Source organism: Labrus bergylta, chromosome 18 (assembly GCF_963930695.1).
Source record: "Labrus bergylta chromosome 18, fLabBer1.1, whole genome shotgun sequence".
Taxonomy (NCBI): domain Eukaryota; kingdom Metazoa; phylum Chordata; class Actinopteri; order Labriformes; family Labridae; genus Labrus; species Labrus bergylta.
In genome coordinates, this window is record NC_089212.1 from 1,078,315 (window position 1) to 1,099,347 (window position 21,033).

Below are 21,033 nucleotides of genomic sequence, written 5' to 3' on the forward strand. Positions count from 1 at the left end.
ATAGCTTTTACGTCCCTAGTACCAGCAGAGAAGTAACTGACAACGAAAGAAACTGACACAGCCAACAAATCTTTGCAATCAATAAGAAAAGGTTTATTTTACAAAAACACAAAACTGAATTTAATGAACAAGGTGGAGATGAGGATTGTCCAAGTGGTTGTGCCAAATAAATAAACTCAACAAAACAAAACCGGACCCAACTAGTCTCTAATCTCATGAAAAAGAAATCCGAACACAAACCTAACTTCCTTCTCTAAAAGTATTCAAAGATTAAACTACATAGGTGGCACAAACCAGACTTACCTTGTGTTTCTAACAAAGTCAACTATGCATGTGTATCAAATGTAGGGGAACCCCAATTTACCTAGTCCAATCTCACCACAAATCTTTCAACACAATGATCAACAACAAGACTGACAGAGAGCTCCCACTGCAGAGCTGGTGTGTTCTTATATGAAGCCTCTCAGCTGCTGATCATCCAGTGGCTGGGTGAAGCAGGTGATGTTCATTGGGTGATTACCTACAGGGGAACAAATCAAAAAGGGAGTGAGGTCTCTGGCTGCCGGCCATGTAACAATAGCATACTGATTGAACAAGTTAATATACGAATATCAAAAATAAACATGAGAATGGGGGCTGCCAGTGTCCATAAACATGCTTGACATTACTACGGGCTCCACACATGACACTTAGAAAAAATAAACTAATTCTAACACAGCTACTTCTGCTAGTTCTCAAATGTAAAGAAGGTATCGGCTTTTCTTATTTCAAACAGTTTCTTCCTCCCTCACTATACACATAATCATGCCTGACTCTTTTTTTTCTCACTTCCTTAGAAGAGATGTGTTATATTATCAGTGACCAAGTGTGTGCCATCACTTCTCTGAATCACTTTAGGCAGTTTGGCGGCAGAGAAACATCAGACATTGGTGCTGGGACTTCATTCAGGTGAGATCTGGTAACTTTAAAATGTTAGTGTTGTGGTCTTATTACAAATACAATTGAAAAGAAAAGGAAGTGCAAACAGTCCTGAGAATAAATATGAACCTGATGATATATTTTTATTTGTTTAGTGGGGGTGGTTACAGCTTCTTAACAGCTGAGGTGTGAAGAAGAGTTTTGTGGTTATCTTTGAAACTCTCCCTGCGAGTTAGAGTTAAATGATCTAATGACATCGATGAATCAGATGCAGAATCAGGGCAGCGGAGGATTATTCAAGACCCATTTAAAACTCCCTATGTCTTGATCTCTTTAACTCTAGGTTCAATCTAAAGAATGACAGAAAACTACATTAACGTCACTCACTGGAATGGCAACTATGGATACATTGACAATGAGTATTACCAAAAATTAGGTTTCATAATGCACGTGGTAGTATGCATCGTCATTAGTATCAGCCTTCCTCTGACGCTCATGGTCATCTGTGCTCTTTACTCTCTGGTATGTACATTACATGACTTTATTCATTTACTGCCTGTGCCATGTGTTTGTGGAACAGTCTCAGGATCAGAATCAGATCAACAATCAAGTTTTGAGAGGTAGACAGTTCTTACTGTGTTAAAGCAGTGTGCATATACTGATGTCACATGAGGAGGATGATAAGAGCTGAAAGTCCGGGAGGTGTTCACTGAGCCAGGTTTCAGTGAAACACAGGGCAGTGGATCTGCTAAAGTCCGTATTTGTGCTGTCAGGAGCAGCAGCTCGTCCATCTTGTGTGCTACATAAGTAGATGTTTGCCAGGTAAATGGACTAGAGCGCAGAGCACAGTCTGAAATCTCTTAATTTCTCCAACTTGCTTCTACCCATCAGCGGCGTCTTTAGCAAATCCCATAGAGATCTGCTGCCCCTCCATATGCATGCATGTCTGCAGATATACCTGTGTGTCAATTACGATGAGAGATGGATGAACAATACATATATGTCTCTTACTGCAACAGCTGGGCAGAAGAAGGTTTTATTTTTGGGAGAAGGATGAGAACATATTTACAATATGATTGTTTTCTTCACATGTTTTTCTGCAGGTACAAAAGGATCATGTGGCTCCAATCTACGTCATCAACCTTCTCATTTCTGACCTCATTCAGCTCTGCTGCATGCTCATTGATGAGATAAATCAGCTTCAGTATCTTGACATTGTAGAATATATTTACTCTAGTGGCCTACTGACCAGTGTTTGCTTCATGGTGTGTGTCTCACTGGAAAGGTAACTATACGTCCTGTAGCTACGTCTGTTTCTGACTTTAATATTTCTGACTTATTCTGCACCTCCTCAAAGACAACGTGTCCATCTTTTATTGCAAATATTTGGTCATCGCCCACCCACTGTGGTACCGCTTCAAACGAACCATCAAGATCTCTGTGGTGGTCAGTGTCGTGGCCTGGCTCTTACCTCAATTCATTTTCCTCCCTCTGTTTCTCCCCTATGTGTTTCTCTTGGTTCCTGTTGAAGTGATAGGTAGCGTCGTCGTCATCTTCCTCATCATTCCATTCCCACTGTTCATATTCTTCCTGGTTGGGACCCTCAGAGCCCTCTCTGCTTCCGTCTCCGTCCCCTCTGAAGAAAAACGTCAAATTGTTGGAATTTTGGTCCTGGTGCTCCTCATTTACACACTGCTGTTCCTGCCCTGGATAATTTTTGTTCTTCTCTTGAACATGAACATATTTGACCGAACTCTGAATTTCTTATCTGACATGTTTGTTAAGCTGAGTCCTCTTGCAGACTTAATTCTGTATGTTTTCTTTAGAAAAGAGTCCATTGGCAAGCTTTGTACCGCTGTGAACTGGTGCAGAGTTGCCAACGCTGACACCAACATTTTGACATTGAGCTCCATGGAGGACGAGAGAATGAGGAGAAAACAGACCAACATGTTCTCTCAGTTTAGAACAAATGTATTTCTTACAAAACTGTATTTCTTTAGTTATGTTGTTCTTCTTGACAGTTAAATAATCAATCAATCAATCAATCAATTTTTATTTGTATAGCGTCAACTCAACATAGTGTTATCTCGAGACACTTTACAAAAGGCAGGTAAAATACCTTACTTTTTGTCTTTTAACATTACAAAAGAGCAGGTAAAAAGACCTTACTCACTGTTATGTTACAAAAAGCAGGTAAAAGACCTTACTTCTTGCTATATTACAAAGACCTGGCCTATCCGTCATGAGCACTTTAGCAAAGCAGCAAAAGTTACAGTGGTAAGAAAAAACTGCCTTATTAAAAGGCAGAAATCTTGGGTTGTTCTGGCAGGCCGTCAACCAACGAGCTTGAGGAGCCTTAGAGAGCTCAAGAGCTCCCAGGAAAGTAAGTGGTTATTGACTGAGATTTACAGATGGATACATGCAGTAATATGATGTACTGTATATGCACATAGAGAAAGACAGAGAGAGAGAGGGGAGGTGCCAGTTCCCCTGGTAGTCTAAGCCTATAGCATACACTTTCTACTCTTCTTAACTTTCTAATCTTCTGATCAATAAAAGCTTTACTTGTGCAGTACAAATGGTTGGCATGTCAGCTTTTAGGATGTGAGAGAAGGTCCTATTTATTGTAAATTTGACAAAATGAAATATTATATCACAGTCTCACTCATTACATTTTAATAATACTATGACATTCAATAAATAAAAATCTGTTTCGAGACAAAAACAGGAAGTTATTGACTTCTAAAATCTAAAGTTATTGACTTCTAAAATCTATCAAACTACATTTTGCGAAGCTCACTGTGTGTTTACCTTTTATAAACTTTGACTACTAGTTATGATCCAACAACAATGCTAAATGTCAAGAACATTTTTCATGTCAGACGTTTTATTTCAACAACTATTCTGACAAGCTTTTTGGATAACTGTAAGATATCCCCACAGTGACATTAATAATGGCCGTAACACTTTACAATAAGGGTACATTAATTAACATTAGTTAAGGCATTATCAAGCCTTAACTAATGGTTACTAATAGTTAACTAATGTGTCTAGTGTGTTCTAGGGTGTTCATGTTAACTACAGTATTAATTAATACATTATTTAATCCTTATTAAGGATGCTGTTAACATTAGTTAATGCAGTAATAAGCCTTAATTAACAGTAAATTCATACGATAATGAACATTAAGAAACCCTTAACATATGTCTCTTGTTAACATTAATTAAGGGTTTACATGTTAATTAAGCTTATTAACTAATATTACTAAATGGTTGATAAAGATGTTCATTTAGATGCATGTCTTGAGGTTCACAGCTAAGTCATGTCATTCAGACAAAACTATTTTTATTCATGTTTATTTAAGGTTAATGACTGTTCACTTACTTGTCCATCCTCCAACTAGTGACTTATTTTTGGTAAAGGTTGAGATCAGTGGACCACACCATGGTCTTCATGTAGACATTAGATTGTTCCTTTATCTTCATGTAGACGTTCTTAACTTACAACCTAACCTATCATTGTCGTTGATGTTATATAAGCATTATTAAACCATGATTAACCATGTAAAAATGCTCTGAATAAGCATTACTAAACCACAATTAATCATTTATTAATGCTCTGAATAAACATCACTTAACCATAATTAACCATTTAATAATGCTCTAAATAAGCCTTACTTAGCCATGATTAACCATTTATTAATGCTCTGAATAAGCCTTACTTAACCATAACTAACCATTTATTAATACTCTGAATACGCATCACTAAACCATAATTAACCATTTATTAATGCTCTGAATAAGCCTTACTTAATCATAATTAACCATTTATTAATGCTCTGAATAAGCCGAACTTAACCATAATTAACCATTTATTAATGCTCTGGATAAGCCGAACTTAACCATAACTAACCATTTATTAATGCTCTGAATAAACCTTACTAAACCATAATTAACCATTTATAAATGCTCTGAATAAGCCTTACTTAACCATGATCAACCATTTATTAATGCTCTGAATAAGCCTAACTTAACCATGATTAACCATTTATTAATGCTCTGAATAAGCCTTACTTAACCTTAATTAACCATTTATTAATGCTCCGAATAAGCATTACTTAACCATAATTAATCATTTATTAATGCTCTGAATAAGCCTAACTTAACCACAACTAACCATTCATTAATGCTCTGAATAACCCTAACTTAACCACAACTAACTATTTATTAATGCTCTGAATAAGCCTAACTTAACCATGATTAACCATTAATTAATGCTCTGAATATGCCTTACTTAACCATAATCAACCATTTATTAATGCTCTGAATAAGCATTACTTAACCATAATCAACCATTTATTAATGCTCTGAATAAGCGTAACTTAACCATAATTAACCATTTATTAATGCTCTGAATAAGCCTCACTTATCCATAATTAATAATAATAGTAATAATAATAATAATAATAATAATAATAATAACAACTTAGATTTATATCGCGCCTTTCATGAAACCCAAGGACGCTATGACAAGGGGGGGAGGGAGGCATAATGGGAGACAACAAGAGACAAACAAATTAAGGAGAAAGGAAGTGGGGAGTGTTAGATGAGGCTGAATGCTTTGGTGAACAGGTGCTCTTTGAATTTGTATCAATCACAGAGCTATTAAACTTTAGTGAAACATTAACAAATCGAATACAATCATCATGACCAACCATCTCTTTTCCACACAGTGACTTTGTACTTTATGCTCAACATCCTTTATTTAGAAAATGTAAGAATTTTAGCATTCTTTGAAAGGAATAGCAAAAAGGAGATTTAACAATTTCACTGTGTTTCTCACAGACATGCCCCTTGCATCTTATTTTGAAAGCAACATTTTCAACTAAAAGTAAAGAGTCTCCAAGAGGAGTTAACCATACAGAACATGTTTTTGAATGACCTCTAAGATTAAGGACTAATTCACTTCAACATGAACACCAAAACAGAATGCCTGCACAAGGTGGGTTTAAGAGAGGGTGAGGTGGGGTTCCTACAAGCGTTACCTATGCCTTGGGTCCTTAATTAATATTCTCAAAGGACCATCTTTGTGACCATTTGCTAGCCAGTAGGTACACTCAAATAGAGAGAGATGATCTTTTAGCAGGGCCTCTGTCCAAGTCCCTCTTCATCGCCATGCCTTCTCCTTCTGTAACGCCACTGCTCTCTCCAGGTTGTGTGTGGCTGCCTGTCACTGGGTCAATAATCCACCAATGGTGGTTGATAGTAATCACACAAACTTACAATGCTGCATAGTTAATTATTTTAAATGAATGAAAATGCATTAAACTTTACTTACCACCTATAATGACACGTTATGATGAAGCATGCTAACATGAGCCAGCTTGTGGGCATGGTTATATCTATAATGAATTTCAATTAAAACCGCAAGCGGTGATGAAGGGCCCTCGCACCCCTGTGCATGTCGGGGTGTGTCACGACTGCGGGAATGCAGCAGCAGCGGAACGTGGCTAAGCAGCTGGCCGTGCAGTCCGATTTGTGTAAAGGTCATACTATGGTATGCTGAAATAGGCAGCGTAATGAAGATCACAATTTTTTTTTGACGTAGAGCAGTTCAGGCTGGCACTGTCATGATAGCTATGAAATATGGGGCAAATTGAGCATTGTGTAGTACTTACTCCTTGCTTTAGGGGCGCTATGATTAAAGTTGAATATTTTTACTTCAGTGTGTTCAGAGGCCAACCCTGATCATACTTGTGTAGTTTGAGGCAGATCAGACAAAGTATATGAGAGTTACAGCCACTTCCTGTTTGACGGCGAATGATAACTCCGTATGGAGAGCGTTGGACGTAGGTGTTTGAGCTTGAACGTGTTGTATGGCCAAGGTGTTTGCATTGTCCCCACCAATTCTGAGGGGGAAATGAGCTACCTTGTAGCAATGGCTAATGCTAAATGAGAAGCAGTAACTTCCTGTTGTCAACAGGTGGCGCTGTGACTAAACAAAAAATGTCAATCATGGATGTGTTCATGGCTGGCCCTGTATCATGTATGAGAAATTTTAATATGATTGAACACTGCATGGCAGAGATACAAGCATTAATTTTTTTGGCAAGTTGCCAAAATGAACATCAAACTTTGAACGCACGCCACGGCCACGCTCTTTGATAAAATAACGTGTAGAGCACAACGGGATATGTTGAACATGTCTTGAACACACTTGACACTGAGTTTGCGTCGAACGGATGAACGCTTTCGGACTAGCTTTATTTTTCGCTTCTGCCATTCTTTATTTTTATACATATGTTTATGTATTTCAGTTTTACGTAAACTGTATTTCTGTTTTCTTTTCTTTTTTCAAAAACAACATTTTATCCATATTTCAACACAATATGCACAGAAATATACATAAACATATACTTGTCATTAATTACATGCAAAAATTCTCAAAACTACAAAATAAACATTTTTGTGTGTTATTATTCTTTTCACAAATATAAAATAATTCAGTTCTGCTACTTAAGAGCTTCGTATCAATGCAATACAGTTACAAACAGGTTTCTAGTTTATCCTCGCTTAGCATTATGCTAACAAATAACATGGGAAATCCCATAGAGAAACAGCGAAGCTAGCGGAGTTAGCGCTACACTTTACATTTTACATGAATAGCCTATAAGTACAAAATATGAAAACCAACAGTCTTCATGAACCCATGGTTACTTTAAGAGATATGCAGGAGCTTTACAAAACTAGCAAAAGAGCATGGGAGCTAGGGACAAGCCATGAATGTGGCGATGAGCTAAGCTAGCGCTCATTAGCCGCCTGCAGACGACTGACCAAGACAAAGAATATCACACAATATATACTTATTTTGCTGAGGGTGTGGAGATGGTATATGCCTCCTCCACATGGGCTTGATAGCTCTAACTATGTCCCACATGGGCTTCATAGCTCCTGCCATGCCCCACGTGGGCTTCACAGCCCCAGCCATGTCCCATACATTGCCACATGCTATTTTCAGAAGTTAGCAGTCAAAAAAACCTACTGCAATGTCATGTCTTCTTGATAAATGGGATAAATATCTGGCCAACCATCTTGTGACCGAACATCGACACACGAACATAGCATGTGTGTCAGGTTTTCTTGGAATGATGGTCCTTTTTCTTGTATTTGTCCCTTCTTCACCTCTCGTAAATGTCAGGTTGGCCTAAGATTTGTTACTTAATTACCCCAAAAGTGAGCTCGTATGAAACTTGAGACCTCACTCTTTGACCATGCAAAATTTAATCTAAGCATTGACTTATTTTCACTCTATCCTTGATGAATTTCACTTTGTAGGCTCAGTTTGAATTCATGTACACATGTGCCCTTCTGCATTTCATCCTTAGTTGATTATGTCATGTTTATAATATGCAACCCTCAAACTATTGTTGTTTATTTATCTAATTTGCATAATATGTGTCTTTTAGTTCATTATTATACTTAAATACTATTATGATTATTCATGACCACTCTATATAAATGTTTATTATAAGGAATATAAATACATGCCTTCAGATGGGACCTTCAAAACAAACACATTTTAAACACATCCTGACACACACTAAAGGATGGCGTTACCTTCCACATGCTATAGAAGAATATATAGACCACATGTATGTGATTTGTGATATTTACTCACCTGTAAATAAAAGGGAAATAATAGCAACAGGTGTGTTTCCTTTCCTGCTTCTGCCACCGAGCACACTAAGCTGTCTCACTTGGAGGTTATGCCTCCTTGAGAAACAAATTGGAACCACACTCTAAATGAAAATATTTCAATCAGGGATAGTCACCACAAGATGGCAGCATTGCCTTAATTTTAGACGGGCTCCGTATCATGCATGAGAAGTTTTAAACTACCTTGACTTGAGAGCGTTATTAACCCTTCTTCCCGATATGATAGCATGTCATTTGATACCTTTATATTCCCTCTAGCTTTAAAATTGAGCCCGAGACGCCGTCCGGAAAATAGTAACATTTATGTCGGCTGAGGGCACACTATCATGAGACAACAAGTTAACCGTTAGCGATAGCTAGCTAATGAAATGACTGCTAGCTAACTGGTAAACCATAAGCGTGAGCTATTCTGTGAAATTGCTTGGTTGACTAATGTAACATAACGGTTTTATAAGTTTAGCTAGTTAGCCATTAGCTAGCAAGAGTTACAGCCACTTCCTGTTCATGGCGAAGTGAATTGTGGACTTCTTGTTGGATTTTGAACATGGGTGCAAGAGGGTTTATTGAAGGTGTTGTCAAGATGGATATGCATCGTAAAATTCAGAACAGTAGCGTCAACGTGCTGTGGAGGCTGAATGTTTGAAATATTGTAGGGGGCGCCACTGAGCCATCCCCCGCGTGGGGGACAATTCTGGGGAAATTTTGGTGAGTTTTCACGCACGTTCAAGCTGTCAAAAATGAGCGCGAAGTGGCGGAAGAATAATAATAATCTTTTGGGTTCCAAGAGGGTCCTACGCACTTGTCAGTGCTTCGGGCCCTAATTACTATAGCCAGTTAGATAACGTTAGGAAACTAAACTTACCCTGTTCTCCTGCAGACCTATCTGTGGACATTTTTCATCTTCACGGTCTGCTGCGTTTGAATTGGAGATTTTTAAGGTCTTGGCTCCATTTTGCCACATATTGGGAGTGATAGCTTTCTGGTACAGTACATAAACATGGGTAGAGTCGGTGTTATATGAATGCATGTAAACCATAGACTGTAAATATTACCGTTGTAACCGCGCAATTTTCCCAAGTGTTTCCGACATGTACTGTGATTGGCTAGTAAGACTGTGCTCTGATTGGCTAAAACACGTTTTCACAACAGACATCTTCCGTGGCTGTGCTGCGGTGCAGGAGGGAAACAGATATGCAAAGGGACAACTCGATGCAGTCTTTGGCTGTTAATACTTTACATGTAAGTAAGGTGATTTAAAACCCTCTGAGGTCGACGCTGTCATAAAATAGTTGTATTTACATTATCAGCTGTAAAAATTGAACGTTACAACGTAGCAACTTCATTTAAAATCCACTTGCTTCATTAGCCCAAGGCTATCCGGTGATAATCCGTGTATTTCTGCGACATCAAGAGGCTACTCTACCCCACTGAGAAGATCAGTGTATAGTCAGTGAATATCTGGATCCAATAGTCGCCAAAATTTCAAGTGTCCATACTTATTAATGTATAAATCATTAGTGAAATGAAATATAGGGCTGCACGACATATCATTTCAGCATCGTCATGGCAATAGTCTCACCGCGAGGATATGCGATGTTAAGGAAAAAAAAATATCCGTCTGGAGCCAAAAAATATATTTGAGTCTTTCAATGAAGTTTATGTATCCTATCTAAGCCCATTCATATTACTAATAGATCTAAATGAGCTTATATTTATATTTTTTAACACATTACATGCAACAACTCTCATAGTTACAACACCTTCTTAGCACTCTGTCATCTCACCTGCTGTTATCAGGGTCGGGCAGAGCGACGTGCAGTGTGAGTGGTCGAGCGACTGAGAGAGAGAGAGCGACGAATGTGAGCAGAGAGGAGCAGGGATTTTGACAATCTGACAGTTTGCTTATAGTTAACATGACATAAGGGGTTATATTTAACACTTTCGGCGGCCTCCAGATCTGTGCGTTCAACTTTGTCTTCAGTCAGAACAGGCTCTCGGTTTTGTTTTTGAGGTCTAAGTTTCGATCTTCTGATAGCTCATTTTATTGTTTATTTCACATCCTCCTTCCAATTCCTTACTATTTCATGAGCTGCCATAAAACTTGAAACGGTCGTAGTTTAATGTCGAAGTAATCAGTTGCTTAAAGTTTGCTTTGCTTCCTGCAGAAATCGATAAAAATTGTATTTCATTCAAACAATAAAGTTAAGAAAAACACACATACATAAAATCTCAAATTTTTTATGAAAATTCTTCACAAAATGCATTGTGCTTGTTTTAGAAATGTCTCTTACCATTACTTTTCATTGATTCACATCTCTGGCAGCTGATTACTCAAGCCTACGAAAAAGGCAAAATGCAGGAGGAGGACAAACTCTGTAAGCCATTGTGCGTCTGTTGTTTATCAGTCATCGATGATGTGCAGATGATGAAGAAATCTCTGTTGACACTGACTTTGTTGTATAATAATACGTTTATTTACAAAGAAGAACAGCATCAACCAGGCCCCCTGGGTTGGCCTGGGAGAGACGTGAAGCCAATAGCGATCTCTCTCGAGCATAGAAGGAGAGTGATATTTATACAGAATTTCACAGAACAACATGAGGACATCTGTTTCTTGTTTTTGGGACTTAGGACAGCACTCCCCCATACATCATCCTCACCCTGTCAACTCTCCGGACACAGGGGCCCCAAAGTATATAATTACTACCAGCTGTTGTTTTGCAAATTCTAAGGGGAGCAATACAACCTATGTCCCAAATATGTCAGACACCTCATATTTCCCCCCTTTTGAGACAACAGTCTCGAAAAAGAGAAAAATGATACAATTATGATGTTAATTGGCCTCATAAGAATCACATAATAACACACACAGAGTGCTTATGATATACCCTTCTGTCCATGCTTAACCTTAGCAATATAGTAAATTTGTGGAGTGTGAGAGCGAAAAACCCATCAGGCAGCTTTCTTTCTTATTATATCCATCAAACAATCTAGGCAGGAAAACTCTCTCACGGTCCCTCTGCCCCAGGCAATCACATATAGTACTCCAAACCAATTAAAAAGAAGAGTTCTGAAAATTTTAAAGGATGATATATAAATGCATACATTTAGAACCTCAGAAATAAAATCAAAAGATTGTCCAAAGTCGGACTGGTCAACCCATTGCACCTTCCAATGGACCTTTCCCTACCTAACACCACTATCCCTAAGGACCGAGAAAAAAAGTCCCAATGTATATATTTTATACAGTTCCAGAAAACTCCAATACTAAACCAAAGTAATATGTCTCACTTTGGTTACATTCTTTAATAATTATATTTAATTATTAATAATATAAATAACAATATCATTAAACTATGTTTAATCTCTCTTGGGGCACCACCCTGTAATCAGGGAAATATAACCAAAATATCACTCAAATCAGTCTCAAATTAGTTTCTTAATTACTAATATAATTAATAACTATATTTAATAAATTGAAGGTGTGAAATCCGTACACAAAGCCCTCACACCCAGCTTATATCACAATGCAAATACACCAGTAATCACAAACAACTGCTCTCTTAAAATTATAACAGAATTTATTTAAACAAAGCAACATCAATCCAAAATCAATGAACTTAATCAAACAAATAACTATTATAAACTAATCTAAGCAAACAAACATTATCAAGCAAGGCTTGTGGAGAGAGAGAGGGCTTCGTACCCACGTGGTCGCTCACGATGGTGCACACCTAACAAAGACCCGGGTGTGTGTGTGGGGTCTATGTGCGTAATGCCGCGGTGGTGGAGTTAGTCTCCAGATGTGCGTCTACACGGGAATCTGTGTGTGTGTGTGTGTGTGTGTGTGTCTGTATGTGTTAGTAAAAGGGGGAGAAAAGAGGAGAGTAGAGGAGGAGAGAAATGTGTGCCTGAAGAGGCCGTATCACAGTCCGAATCCCGCGGCACAATTCAGAGTAATTTCATTTCATTCACAGAAACAAACCAACAAAGAGAAAAATTACAGCTTTCGCATCAAATTAATAAATTTTTAAAAACTCTCTTTAAAGCTAATTCTGCCCAGACCTAATTAAGCCTCACTTGTGAATCGCTTTGCCCGCGATTGGTGAAGGAAAAAAAGGAGTCCGGCAATAAAACAGATCTTCTGTCCGTCCTGGTGCAGAGGCGTTTGATGGCAGCGAGGGTCCCTTATGGCAAGAGCGGCTTCGTTGGTTCTCCGTCGAGTGGAAAGATGTCCGTTGATGTCCTTTCGTTGCAGGACGGAATAAGACCATTATCTTCCTGATAATCTGTTATAGTCTGACGCTCTCCGAGAAACTGAGATGCGTTCACTGGACAATCCGAGCTCGGAATTCAGAACACTGCCGGCCGCAGATTACCTGCGTGCCAAAACTTAAAACAAAGGAAGATTGTTGCAGAAAACAGGAGGTGAGCTTGTGTCTCCGAACACTTTGAAGTCAGCGCGTGGAAAGAGAGAGAGCAATGGAAGTCTCTGAGTTTTGTCACCTGGCCTGCTTCCTGTGGGGTCTACCTCAGGTTCTGGTACCCCCTTCACGTCACACGTAGGTGTGAAGTACTGCAGGGGATTCTGGCATTAAGAGTCCTTTTAGGCCTCTTTGTGATCTCAGTGAATAACTCAAATGAGGCTTCTCACAGAGGTGCAGGCCCAAGTCCATTGTTTGCCTGTCTTAAGCCTGGGTGGCCCAACATAGAGTAAAAAGTACAGAATATTTATCAATAATACAAGTTACATTGTAATGAACAAAATCCAATACTGTAAAAACATGCAGGAAACATACGTATATATCAAACTTTTGCTTTTTAGCAGCATCAGCTTCTACTGTAATAAACCTTCAATGATTTTTCAATAGAAACCCCTCATCATGATGTCCTCGTGATTACAATATACATGATTAACATATTCCATTTCCCCCCTTTATCCATGCACTTCCTATTCAAAATAATGGTGAGCCAATGATGAAGTCAGATATTCAAAATGGATATTTCTCTACTAGCTCTTTTCCCATCTCTATGACCTCCTCGTCTTTGCTTAGGTCACTACCGCTCAGTAGCGACATCTGAATGTTTTCTCCCGGCATTACAACTCCTACCGATCTCAATATCATAGCCTTAGCAAAGGTCAACAACAGTGTACAAAAACAAAACATTACACACAGTGATAGAAGAGCAGCCACCAGAATCTGAACCACTATAGCTCCTAATGGTCCTAATTGTTCTTGCAACCAAGCATTAGCAGACCATCCCGCTCCTTCTGATGGGCCAAACGAATCCCTTATAAGTTTCAACACATTTATGACACTGTTGTCGGCGGCATCAGGGATCAAAGTATAACAGGCGTCTCTGGTTAAATTTAAAGCCATGCAGAGGCCACCTTGTTTGTCCAAAATATAATCAAGAACCATGTCATGTTTCAGCAACGTCAATCGATGACTCCTCTGAGTATTTGACAAATATTCAAAACCTCTTATGGTCTCATTTGCAAAACCTTGCAGGGTATATGTAATATTATAAATATGATCAGCTAAGAATGTACCATGGAAACAATCCTATACCCCATTTCTCTCCCAAACTTATCCTCCAATGATAAGCCTCCAAATTGTGAAATTGTACCAAATCTCTTTTCTTTCTACTTCCAGAGATCTTTGTAGATCCCTTGTCCCTTCTGAATAACAAAAACATCATACGGAACTTTCAACTGTGCCATATAACAACATCCAACCCAACCATAAGGTAGAAATAAGTATGCCATATCACCACAAATCCACCAAATACCTTTAAATGTTCCTATGGTAAAATTATCTGGTAAAGTTTGATTCTTTACGCTTAGAGTTTTACTCTGTTGGCGATGTGGTGCATGAAAGGTCACTGTACACGTGTCATCAACAGCCCTTTAATCACGTTGTCCAAATTGCATCATATAGTTATCACATTCTGATAGTCCCATAAATATACCATCTCCACTGTGAGACCCACGGGTCTGCAATTTGCAACACTGGGGAATCAAACCCATAAGCTTTCCACTGGGTTTCTCGCTTCTCTAATGCATGAAGATGTTTAGTCATGCCTTCTGATGTTCCGTCAGCATCTATAAAATCATCGACCACATCCGACATAGTCATCTGGACTGTTTCAGCTGAATCCATATCAGTCTTCTCAGCAATTGGTTCCCTAATTTCTGATCTCTCCCTGCTCTTATTCAAACTAGCTTCCAACTCTAACATACACTTCTGAGTTATATTTACCAACTAAATAATGGAGATGTAATAACAGATGTCAACGTCATACCTACAGACTTTGTAGACACCAAAGAGCTTGTCATTGTTTTATTGGTAGTGGATCCCATCTTCACAACCTCACTTGTAAAATTACTAGGAGTAACAGACGTAGAAATTGTCATCATCGCTGTTGTAACATCCTTTTCTACCAAAGTCGTAGCTAGGGTAGTAACCAAAGTTGATACGTTAACACTACCAGTTATTCTCTGAGCTACTGACTAGTTGCTTTCGAACCTCTTTAGCCACCGTAATTACTTCAATAGGAACCAGGCCTTTTACCACAAGCATTATTTTATGAGTTCTATACCCTTCTACCCAATAATTGTGATATGGTACAAATTTAAACTCTGGATCCAAATAAGTTCATGTATATTCTCCTTGATCTTCCCATGTAACATTAATTAAGATAAGTGTACAGTCATCTACAACTCTAAACAACCTTATGTGATTATACAAAATATACTTTCTTCGATCATGAGGCACACTATTAACGTCAGGTCCTGTTAGCACTATGTCTTCACCACGAGCATTTTTCCAAATAGGGGAATTATTACCACAATTATTCAATTTTCCACATTTACATGGAAGGTAAGCTGAATTTCCTAACGTAACTCTAATCATAATGTTCACAGGAATTTGAGTTGTAGAAATCATCGGACACGCAGCTGTAGTTAAACGCAGTAACAGTAAAAATCAGTAACCTTCAGATTTGAAGAGGTGGATGTCTGCTTCATTTTCTCAGTTGGCGGGAGAGTTGATATGGTAGTTGTCAGTTCTCCTACTTCAACAACCAGGGGCTCTGCAATTTTACTTCACTAATTTTGGATCATAATAAGAACACTTATAGTCACCTTCATCTTCAACCTGGGATCTACGTAGATAAAGACTACAGTCTCCCTCAATCTTCAACCTTCTTCGATCATTAAGCAACACATACTTTTCTAGTGGTGATATCCCCGATAAATCAATCTATCTTCCCACTGGACTCGGAATTCCCCTTTTCCGTTATTTTCTTTTGAACACTGACATGGGAGTTGAACTGACTTTCCCAAAGTCACTTCTACCCTAGTCCTTGTAACGTTTTGGTCTAACCTTTCTTCGGGTTGGCCTTGGACTCCTTGGTCCAACTGGGTCTGTGGATTTTCCTGGAGAGGCATCACAGCCCTCTGGAGTCTTTGAAGACTCATACTCTCGGGAAATAGACTCTGTCGTTTCTGGGACATGTTGTCAATCAATGTCACCAAAATCGTCTTTCTTGCTCATGGACTGACAAGTCATCCCTGGCATCATCAAAAGTGTGCTCAAAATCATCATGCATACCCACAACATAGTCAATCCCTTCTTCTGGCTCTTGACCTTGGAGGTCCTCATGAACCTCTGCTGTTTCTACAGCTTCTGTTGGCTCTCTTGAGCATTCAACATCTCGGTTCTGTGATCGTGGCGCCTCTTCTGTTGGCACTTTAACACAATGCGATAAATGATACCAGTTAGGAGACCGTTTAACCTGGACTGCAGTTCCTGTACTGCGAACAACTTCAAATGGTCCTTCGCAGCGTTCGTTAAACCACTTCCTCCTAAACATCTTCATGAACACCTTGTCTCCAGGTTGCACTGTGTTCCTCTTTTGCTCATCAAGTCTCTCTTGCAACTCCTCTTGTTTTTGCCTGTCAGAGACATATGTGTATATTCTCTTATGCAAAGCAGCCATATAAATAACATACACTCGCATTTCATCTTCTAACAGGGCTAAACTTGGACCCTTTCCACTTGTGTGCAAACAAGGTTTTGGCATCTGTCTACTCATTGCCAACTCATGGGGTGTCATGCGCAAATCACGGAGCCCACTTGAACGACACACCATTAGCGCCAACGGAAGCGCCTCTACCCAATTCAGACCTGTGTGTTGGCACATTTTAACGATGCGGTTTTTTAACACACCATTCATTTTTTCACACACACCTTGGCATTGATGATAAACAGCTCCTAGACGTTGTTTAATTCTCAATTTTTGCAGTATTAATCTTACTGTTCTATCCACAAACTCTTTCCCATTATCTGAGGCTATGCGGTCTGGGAGCCCCAACCTGCTTATGACCTCACGGGCCGTCCGCCTGACGGTTCGGAGTCCCCCCTCCACCCACCCTGCTTTGTGTTTCTGCTTTGTGTTCCTTATATTTTCGACCACTGAAGCTACAGACTAATCACAGATCAGTGGGTGGGAACTCACTCCCAGAATCGAAACTTAATGTCCGCCATATTGCTTGGAAGCTATGCTAACAGGCTCTTTGGAGAAAGCTGATAATGGTGAAAAAATATAAATATAGCGGCGAGACGTCTGCTGCCGACAGGCCGGTCCATAGGCAAACAGTGAGAGCAGTCTCCTTGGACCAACACCCGCCTGGCCATTTTTCCTGGGACTCGTGGAGGCCAGACAAGTCTGGAAGACTGGAAACCACGGAACCCATCACCCTCTCCTTTCATCACTGCCCAGCACCTCAGAGTCTCTGCCTCAGGATGTTCACCCTGGTTCTCCATCGGCGGTCCATCTGACTCCTGGTTCCCCCTCAGCAGTCTGGCAGAGTCCTGGTTCCCCCTCAGCGGTCTGGCAGAGTCCTGGCTCCCCGTCGGCGGTCCTGCCCACTCCTGTGTTGGAGATCTTGCTCCTGACTCCTGCACCCTTAGCGAAGGTCCTGCTGACTCCGCCTACTCCTGTGTTTCCTTGGGAGGCCCGGCCTGTCACTGGTCCCGTGTCAACGTCCCGGCCGCCCTCCTGATCTGCTCTCAGTGTTTGGTCGGCCTCCAGGCCGTCCGCCTGAAGGTTCGGAGAAACACAGAAACACAAGCACATCAATTCAGCGTGGCTGCATATTACCGGACATCTGGGTCGACGAAAATTACACATGGCATCAAAGACCCCTATGCTTCCCCAAAAGTACCCGTGTGAGACTTTCTCAACTTTAACCACATACAAAAACCTACTCAAATACTACAGGTGCCTTTGTACAAGAATGTATGTAGCTTTTACTTTCCTGGTACCAGCAGAGAAGTAGCAGACAACCAAAGAAACTGACACAGCCAACGAATCGTTGCAATCAAAAACACAAAACTGAATTTAATGAACAACGTGGGGGTGAGGATTGGACAAAGTGGTTGTGCCAAATAAATAAACTCAACAAAACAAAACCAGACCTAACTAGTGTAACCCAGGGTTACTAGTGCCGTTATCTTCTCACTTTTATTATTTAAATATTGAAAACAGTGTAATAAATTGATGTAACAAGTAACAAAACAGTTATTAATTAGACAATTAAACTAAAATTATCTGTAAAACGTCAGCTTTAATGTAACAAAAGTGCTTTGATAAATATTGTTTTGTGTATAAATGCTAATAAACATGTGATCGGTCAAACCACCTGTCAATCTTAATGTCATTTTGACTAAATTAGCCAATCTAAAACAAGACCCGCCCACATTTCTCCATGTCTGAGCAGAATCTCCGAGAGTAGTTATTTTTGGAATGAGACGGAGTGACGGTGGCTGCGTGGAGTTACTTTACATGAGAAAAAGTTGTTGAAGTGATTTGTGTTCCTTGTTACATGTTCCAAAGAGCACCGTTTCTTTAACTAAACCCTTGGTAAGTCAAATTTAATTTAAGACTTGATAGTAATGTGTGTGAGCGAAATAAATGCTAACATTAGCTACCGTTAGTTAGTTTGTTAGCTCGTGAGTGGAACGTTCAGAGCGGCTTTGATGTGCTGTGACTGGAGGTAGCAGGCAGTGAGAGGCTCATCGTTGAAGCTGCAGGCTGCGTGCAGGCTGTGGTTTTGGCGGTGGACTTGCTATTGTTTGTAGCATGTTCAAGTGGCACCGATCACAAAAAAATGAATTGTTTACATATGGTTATGAATGAGAGTACAAGCGCTGTAATCTAATGATCAAGCTAACTATGTTAAATATACGTTAATCTGAATAAGATGACAAATGATTTGGTGTTAAATTTGTTTATTGAAAAGAATGTGGCATACAGTGTGTTTTACATTGTATTTCATCTGAGTCCTTTGTCATAGATGACAAACGCTGTTGATATTTAATGTGTAATTTAAAGTTAAAGCATTAATTAGGCTTTTAACTGTTCTTGTCAAGGCCGGGTTTTTTTTGCGAGTTGGAGAAGAAAGATTCCATGATCCCTGTTTGTCTGCATGTCAGCCATCCATCCATTTTCGAACCCTGAAAGGAAGAAACAGTTTATTTTCCCAACTACGTTGGTGGTAGGACTATAGACTTTGATATAGTGGTTTAAACAACAATAAGGACCCGAGTACATCTTTGTTGTTTTTTTGTTTTTTTTGGGAATTATTGTTGTCCATCTTGTGATTTGGGGATCTAGTAATATTTGGGGTTACAGTGATGAGTTTCCTTAATGCCATTATAGAACGAATTTAGGTTTCAAAATAAAAGTCCTGATTTCAAAATAAAAGATCTAAAATAGTAAATCGACTAACCCCCATAATATCTAAAAAATTAATCAAAACAAACTAGTATTAAGAAGGTCTAAAAATAATAATAACACCAAAAGTACCATAAAGTAAACAGCTTTAAACTTAATAGGAATAATAGAGTAATAGGACCAGGACCCCCAAAAAGATCAAAACAAAGGTTTTATTGTGATCATATTGTTGAATATTGTCTAATGTTTGTCTGTGTTGTGAAAGGAAAACAGGAATAGTCTAACTGGTAAACCAACTAAAGTGGAAAAAAAAGAGAATAAATGTTCTAAATTGTACTTACCTTTCAATTGATCCCGCGTCTGTGTCTTGTTTCACCTGTGTCTGGTCGGTATCCATTTTCTCCTGAACGAACTTAACTTCTGATGGGCTGGTCCAAGCTGAAATTCCTCTCATTGGCAGTATAGAGGTTTGATTGAAGTTTATACTTTATTCATATCTGTGCACAGTATCCAAAAACGGAACCTTGGGTTACACTAGTCTCTAATCTCATGAAAAAGAAATCCGAACACAAACCTAACTTCCTTCTCTAAAAATATTCAGAGAAAACTACATAGGTGGCACAAACCAGACTTACCTAGTGTTTCCAACAAAGTCAACTATGTATGTGTAGCAAATGTAGGGGAACCCCAATTTACCTAGTCCAACCTCACCACAAATCTTTCAACACAATGAGCCACAGCAAGACTGACAGAGAGCTCCCGCTGCAGAGCTGGTGTGTTCTTATATGGAGCCTCTCAGCTGCTGATCATCCAGTGGCTGGGTGAAGCAGGTGATGTTCATTGGGTGATTACCTACAGGGAAACAAATCAAAAAGGGAGTGAGGTCTCAGGCTGCCGGCCATGTAACAATAGCATACTGATTGAACAAGTTAATATACAAATATCAAAAATAAACATGAGAATGGGGGCTGCCAGTGTCCATAAACATGCTCGACATTACTATGGGCTCCACACATGACACAAAAAAAACAAAAACTAATTCTAACAGAACTACTTCTGCTAGTTCTCAAATGTAAAGAAGGTATCGGCTTTTCTTATTTCAAACAGTTTCTTCCTCCCTCACTATACACATAATCATGCCTGACTCTTTTTTTGTCACTTCCCTAGAAGAGGTGTGTTATATTATCAGTGACCAAGTGTGTGCCATCACTTATCTGAATCACTTTAGACTGTTCGGCTGCAGAGAAACATCAGACATTGGTGCTGGGACTTCATTCAGGTGAGATCTGGTAACTTTAAAATGTCAGTGTTGTGGTCTTATAACAAATACAATTGAAAAGAAAAGGAAGTGCAAACAGTCCTGAGAATAAATATGAACCTGATCATATATTTTTATTTGTTTGGTGGTTACTCTGTTATTTCTTAAAATCACAAGTATGTGTTTAAGTAAAAAAAAGACCAAAAAAATGTGTTTGAAATAAATCTCTTAAAAGTTATTTGCAAATAAACTCTGCTCTTATTTACTATGACGGAGGACTAGTGCCACGTAAAAAAAATCTAAAATTTCTAGATTAAACTCATAGATTTACGAGATTAAATTTGTAAATTAAAAGTTTCGAGACCAGCCTGCGTGAAAATTATAAAAGTAGAACTCTTA

General features: G+C 39.1%; 1 protein-coding gene and 1 long non-coding RNA gene across 2 annotated transcripts; one reads left to right on the plus strand and one right to left on the minus strand.

Moving 5' to 3' along the window:
- Positions 1–1,362: 1,362 nt before the first annotated feature.
- Positions 1,363–17,873, plus strand: LOC114920876 (psychosine receptor-like). The gene is made up of 4 exons (XM_065966631.1): positions 1,363–1,440; positions 2,022–2,203; positions 2,301–2,889; positions 17,421–17,873. The coding sequence occupies exons 1-4, from the start codon at positions 1,363–1,365 to the stop codon at positions 17,871–17,873; spliced, it is 1,302 nt and encodes a 433-aa protein (XP_065822703.1).
- A 1,041-nt stretch (positions 17,874–18,914) lies between these two features.
- Positions 18,915–20,137, minus strand: LOC109992119 (uncharacterized). Its single transcript, XR_002278309.3, has 3 exons — positions 20,012–20,137; positions 19,718–19,873; positions 18,915–19,156 (listed from the first exon to the last, which is right to left on the minus strand). It is a non-coding gene; the product is annotated as an uncharacterized lncRNA (long non-coding RNA).
- Positions 20,138–21,033: the final 896 nt, after the last annotated feature.